The sequence below is a fragment of the Glycine max genome, chromosome 10 (genome assembly GCF_000004515.6).
Source record: "Glycine max cultivar Williams 82 chromosome 10, Glycine_max_v4.0, whole genome shotgun sequence".
In the NCBI taxonomy this organism is placed as follows: domain Eukaryota; kingdom Viridiplantae; phylum Streptophyta; class Magnoliopsida; order Fabales; family Fabaceae; genus Glycine; species Glycine max.
In genome coordinates, this window is record NC_038246.2 from 34,678,794 (window position 1) to 34,685,606 (window position 6,813).

Here is a 6,813-nt window from a genome sequence, read left to right on the forward strand (position 1 = left end):
AACTAAGTTAACTAGACCATTTATAATAATTTACATATACTATAACTAAGTTAATTAGACCATTTTAATAACACGCGTGTATATAAACACAAATGGAATACACAATCAATGAAAATAAATAAAACTAACATTAGTAATGAAAATAAATAAAACCAACAATACTCATGAAATGAGTTCATGTACAATATTTGCATATAGAAGGAATATCAATATAAAATATGTACATAAACTACGCCTGATCAGTGCGCCGCTTGCATCTACACCTAACGTATACTAGATGGTCCTGTGTCACACTCCTGACCAATCTGAGGGATTCTTCGATCACCTCATGTGTCGATGAGCCAGGCGTGACCACCCCTAGACTCAGATGGCGCTCCAACCTCTCAGCAATGTCATCACAAACTTCCTGTTACATACAAAACAAACTAATTACACACATTATTATGCAAATATTGAGGTAAATGACGTAAATTATTAGTATTACTTACCATTGCATGTCTGGGCTCCTCCGCAGATGTCGACGATGCTCCTAGCTTCGGCACGCGAGGGATATCCATCTGCGGGGCCTGAGGGACGACTCGGGGCTGCGGGGCGTGACCATGAGGTAGAGGATCTAATGCATGGCCTGGTGTCATGAAAGGATGGGAGATGCGGAAGAACCAGTCGATGTAGTCACTGGAACACGCCCTTGGCACAACGCACACCTCACCTGCTGGTACGATATGATCCTCGTAGTGCATCCACCTGTCATATATATCATCATACGAGACCCATGAATCGATAGGAGGAGCAGGAATGGTCTGCGTGTAGCCAAACTGCCGCACGACCCTCTCCAATCGGTAATAAACAGCAACAAGCCCCCAGTGCAAGAGACCGGAATAGCATGATCTGACGTGGAAGTCCCAGACCTCCCGATGCTCCCCATAAGGGATCTAACAGACATCCAAAATCCGGAGTCAGTTCAGGCACTCCCTGTACAACGGTGTGTGAATGCTCTTCACGGTCTTCTTCGTCGCAATCCACCTGCACGCACGCGGAGAAGCCTCGTCGTAGTCCTGATCAGTGGTGGACTCCGCGACCGAGGGAAAGTGCTCGTAAATCCAGCACTACAGATGTAACATTCAAATTATAAACATTAATAATGAAAGTGTAACAAAATTTAAAGTTGAACATTGTTTAGCCTGAATGAATGAAAAACATATTTGTTACCTGCAGTAGTGTGATGTAACCGTCAAGCTGTCGACTGTGGCTCATAGATGCATCGTTCAGCTGGTCGTACATTTGAACCAAAGCAGCCACTCCCCAGGCATACATCTCTGTCATACTGAGGTCACAAAGGTCCTCCAAGTAGACAACATGGACATTTGTTGCACTCTTGTTAGCAAACAAAGTGCAACCCAGTAGGTGAAGAAGATATGAGCGAGCCGCAGCTGTCCAATGACCTGCCTGGCATCGGCGCTGATATATATCATGTACCCATTACAGGCGTACGTACGGTCCACGACACTGGACTGTCTCAGCCCTAGCAGACTCTGGAGAGACCATCAACAAGTCCACCAGCATCTGAATCGCATCGTCCATGTGCAAGGGCTCAAATGCGTGTAAGTCGCCAATAACGGGAAGATGGAGAAGAGAGGAGACATCGTCCAATGTGATGGTGAGCTCTCCCACCGGGAGATGGAAACTAGACGTCTCCTGGTGCTACCGCTCCACAAACGCGGACAAAAGTCCCCGATCGCTGGTGTCTACCGAACATGCGATCAGAGGACTTAGTCTTGTACCAGCAATAAGTCCCTCAATGGCAGGGATAGGCCTGCCTAAACTGTGGACCTTCCTTCCATGAGATTATAGCTTCAATTCAGGACGCTCCTGAATTGAAGTATAAAGGAACGCAAAATTCGTTAAAATTATCATTTAAAGGAAAACTAATTTCAATCATAAAGTATAATTTACAAGTAACTAAAAATAAATAGTATAAATACCTCTCCCGTCCATACGCTGCAAGCAACGTGATCCGCATACGCTGTCAACACGAATGGGTCGCTTGGACCACCCGAAAATCCCTGATGCTGATCCTTAGCTACCTTTACGCCTGCGTCCACAGGAATGTCCGCAGGAATGTCCTCCACAGTAGCTGGTGCCTCCATCGGGTCATCCTGAACATCTAGCGCAGGGATGACTGGCTCATCAACGTGATCCGTAGTCACAGCGACTCGCTGCCTCCGTGCAGGTGCAGTAGGCCGTCGATGCTGCAGAGTATCATCGGAATCATCACGATCTCCTTTGCCCACACCTCTGCCAGTGACCAGACCTAAGGCACGACCTAATCCTCTAGTCCTAACCATGATATGCAAATGAGTACCGCAAAATCCATCACTCATTTCATTTTCTCAAATTTCAAGCATTTGGTTAGCTCAATTCAATTACTCTAATGGCCACTTGTTGTTTCATCATATGTTTTACTTATTAGAGAGAAACTTGCTGAGCTTTATGAATCTGACAAACAATGGTCAATAGCATCTCAAATGCTTAGTGGTATTGACCTTGATTCAGGAAGGTGTTGTTTTTTGGTCAACAACATCTCAAATTTGTGTGGATAAACAAACTAAGCATAAACAATGGTCAACAACATCTCAAATGCTTAGTGGTATTGACCTTGATTCAGCAAGGTGTTGTTTTGTGGTCAACAACATCTCAAATGCTTAGTGGGAAACTTGCTGAGCTTTATGAATCTGAGAAACAATGATTCATGAAGGAATGATGTGTGTGAATAAACGAAATAAAATCAAACCAGGATTGATGTGTTTGATGTGTGTGGATAAACGAAAATTAGGAATTAATGCTAAGATAGTGTTTGATGTGTGTGGATAAACGAAATAGAATCAAAATATACCATTTCTCAACACAATATTGTGTTTTGTTCTATTTTTATGATTGACCAAAGCTAGAATAGAACCCATTAGAGGATTGAGTGAAGGAATAAAATAGCTAACTTGAACAAGTGCAGAAGAAGACTTAAATTCTTACTAAAATGTACAAATTTGGATGACTCTAATAGAAGTAACCCACTACTTTAAACTAATTCAATTGCCATAACATGTTCACTTCATTATGATATCAATGTCAATTCCCTCCCTTGTTGGCTATCACAACTAGGACCATTCCTTGTTATACTGCTTGTGACAATTCCATCTAAGAACAATATATATTAATATATAGAACAATATTGATGTACAGTTTGAAATAGAAATAAGAACAGCTAGTAAAAGTTGCAATCATTATAGGATTTGGATTAATTGTTCTCCTAACCCTCATAAAACTTTCTCTCTAAATGTTTTCTATATACACTTATTGATTGTCCTTATAGCATTCTATCTAGAAATAATCCACATTGACCAATATGTTTTTGTTGACCAGTTCTATAAAAAGCTAATAATGCTAGTCCTAAATATGTTGTGAATGTTGAAATTGAAGTTAGTAGTGTGACCACCGGATAATGAATGTTTTCTCCGTTTAAGACATGAATAAAATTCATTGTCTTTGTTCAAAGCAAAGGAGGTTGGGCTGCTTTTTGAAGAATGAAATGATTGCAGGCCTTTGAGCTTTAGAGGGAGCAAAAGAAATTCATAGACATTAGGCAGGTGAGTTAGGTGAAGCAATGATTTCCCATTTTCCTTTTTCTCTCAAGGATCAACATTTAATCAAGTTTTAGGGATTTGTCCTAATCATGTTACTTTTGAACTTAATTTGCTGAGGTTGTCTAGGCATTGGAATTAGTTTTCTGATACCACATTCAGTTCTAAGTGGCAATTACATCAAAGTCAATTACATATTCGCATTAAATCAAATTGAAACAGTAGATATTCTCCAAAATGACAATATTTATCAAATATTTAGCATACATTCAGAGCTGATCCTAATAACCAAAATTCATAATTTCAAAAAAAACTCACAATGTATCAAAATAATTGGAAATTTTTCAAATAAAATGAAGCTGTGAGTAGTTTACGGATCAAGTGATCCGTTAGCATTTTCCGGATCAACATGATCCGGAAAATGCTTACGGATAACTTGATCCGTAAACTACTTAATATGCTTTACAGATCACTTGATCCGTAAACCACTAACAAATAGTTTACGGATCACTTGATCCGTAAGCATCTTCCGAATCAACTTGATCCGGAAAATGCTTACGGATCACTTGATCCGTAAACAACCCAGCAACTTCCCGACAGCGTTTTCCGCCATCGCCGGCAAAAACCAAAATGCGAACGACAAACTTACCTTGAAGAAGAAGCAGAAACGCGAAGAAGAAGCAGAAATGCGAAGAAGAAGCACAAACGCAAAGACCCACACCTTCCTCTTAAACGCGGCAACAATGGCGGCGATGGCGGCGAAGAAGAAGAAGAAGAATGAAGAAGCTACACGGGAGGAAGAAGAAAACTAAAGAAGCAGAAAAAGCAAGAAACAGAACCGTTGGAGGAAGAAGAAGAACATGCGGGGGAGAAAGAGAGGTTTCATTTTTTAAAAAAAAAATTAGTGAAGGGCATTATAGCTGCATTATAGCACTCTCATTCTTTTCATTGGCCTGATATTCTAAGCTGATGCCAATGGTTGTTTGACTAAGGACATTACCATTGACCAATTGTAGTTGTTTTCAATGGCACGTGCCTCGTCAAGTTTTTGTATGCAAGGAATTCTCAATTTCCATTTCGACCCATTGTCTCCACAATAAAATGTTGTTCTTATGTTTGAAGATTTTTTTTTATTATTGCTCATCAGTCGGCATACTAATAAATGTTTAGCTTAGAGTTATAAAATTAATTGAAAGATACAAGAAAAAAGAGAAGAGAGAGAAATTAGGATTTTAAATCTTTTCCATTAACAATTGACAAAATAACAAGTAATCTGGTATAAAAATAAAAATAAAATGACTTGACAAAGTCTAATTCGAATTAGGCTGTAGACAAGTGGACTGTCTTAACCATTAATTTCAAAGAATAGACTCGTTGTTTGACAACTCGAGATTGGAACTGTCTTAACCATATTTTCATTTAATTCATCTTCACTTTCAAGTTTCACATATAATTTTTTTATACGTGAATATATGCTGTTTTTTTTTCTGAATTGTACATGAATATTTGTTTTTTTTACTGATACATTAATATTTGTTATTAATTTAATAATTAGCATAGATGCAATCAATTTAATTATCATATTTTAGTTTTGAAATATATTATCAACTTACTATAAAGAATTAAACTGATTACATAGACAAACTTTAATCAATTTGGACCAGTTTGTTTACCCACATTTATTTGTTGTTGCAACTCTTACTTATGTTTTTTTATTCTAGAAAAAGATATTTTCACGTACGAAAGTTATGGGACCAACTCTTGAGGCATAGAGATTATTAAAATAGATTTTGTCTTTCCTAATAAATTTTCTTCCATATTAGAGAATCGAATCTCTATCAGAATAATTAAGCAACTCAATCATATACCAAATTTGTGAGATCGTTTGGTACAACTCTTAGTTATGTTGCACATGAAACCTAATTATTCTATCATTTTGTTATTTTATCCCACAATACTTCAAAAGTTACCGTTTAAATTGTTCAACTAATAGCTAAGCCTTGTTATAAAGTTTAGAGTGATTATTTTTTTTTGTTTGAAAGGTTTATAAAGTTTAGTTATTCCGGTCATAAGTTGTATTTCACGTGGGCTAATCAGCACACAGCTACCTCAATTTAATGTGTATATAGTAATCTCATTATATAGTCTCTACCATATTAGTCCTTTTTCCCAACAGCAAAATTAGCATACATCTGAAGTCCATCATATGCCCAATATACCTATAGCAGTTTAGCAACAATTCAAACCCAATTTCATCAATAATTACATCATCATCAACCAATATTCCACAAGAATTCATCATCACCACTCATTCGTAAAAAATAATCCAAACAATTCAGCTTGAAACCACCTACGTTTTGATAAATCAACCAAGATTCAACAAACACACAATCATCGTTGGCTATTTGTGGTCACCCGATCAGACCGCAAGAATGGGCTGGGCTTCCCCATTTCAATTTAACCGTGAGCTTTCTTATTGGCACCACCTCGTTGCTATCCCCCCCCCCCCCCCACCCCACTCCCTTAAACTTGGTATTTTATATATATGTTGACGAAAATCCCTCACTATGAAAACTTGTTACTATTGTGTCTATACACAACAATTTTTTTTTTCTTGTGTAATATTATTTTGTATCCCCTATTACACAACTTAAACTTTCTTTTGTTATGTAATTGAGAAAAAATATTTTTATATATTTGATATTTATTTTTTTATAAGAAATAGAACTAAAACAATTTCCTAAACTATTTTTCAGAAACAACTTAATAAATATAGATGCATGAATGCGAGAATATAGAAGAAATTTTACTAAAATAAGCATACATACATAACACGATGATTAGTAACAAAATTAAAAATTAAAATACAAAATATGAAATATAAAATATTAATACAAAACATAAATCAATGACGAGTCTTCCTCCCCCGCTGTGTGCATGCTCCTTAAGGGTTATCCTCTTTTGCTCACCTTAGTACCCACTTTATATCCTTATATTCCTCATCGCCAAGGGTCGCTTCCCTTAGATTCCATATGGTTTGAAGATCCTGAGCGATTCCTAGAAACACTGTCTACAAAAAAAATATATAAGTACAAATGTACAATGCCGTTTTTCAATTAAAAAGAGAGAGATTTTAGGATACTTTGGTCTAGGTGTCTAGTGCAGCATGTTAATATGG

At 37.3% G+C, this 6,813-nt stretch overlaps 1 protein-coding gene across 1 annotated transcript; it reads right to left on the reverse strand.

The window, feature by feature from the left end:
* Positions 1 to 229: 229 nt before the first annotated feature.
* On the reverse strand, positions 230 to 2,345 carry LOC102663300 (serine/threonine-protein phosphatase 7 long form homolog). Its single transcript, XM_006590054.1, has 5 exons — positions 1,983 to 2,345; positions 1,210 to 1,446; positions 1,002 to 1,106; positions 489 to 932; positions 230 to 406 (listed from the first exon to the last, which is right to left on the reverse strand). Exons 1-5 carry the CDS (start codon positions 2,343 to 2,345, stop codon positions 230 to 232), a joined length of 1,326 nt encoding a protein of 441 aa, XP_006590117.1.
* Between the last annotated feature and the right edge of the window lie 4,468 nt (positions 2,346 to 6,813).

Coding starts and splice junctions, on each gene's coding strand:
- LOC102663300 (XM_006590054.1), bottom strand. CDS start 2,345: ATGGTTAGGACTAGAGGATTAGGTCGTGCCTTAGGTCTGGTCACTGGC. Junction 1,447..1,982: donor GCAGCGTATGGACGGGAGAG/GTATTTATACTA, acceptor CGCCGATGCCAG/GCAGGTCATTGGACAGCTGC. Junction 407..488: donor AGGAGCCCAGACATGCAATG/GTAAGTAATACT, acceptor TGTATGTAACAG/GAAGTTTGTGATGACATTGC.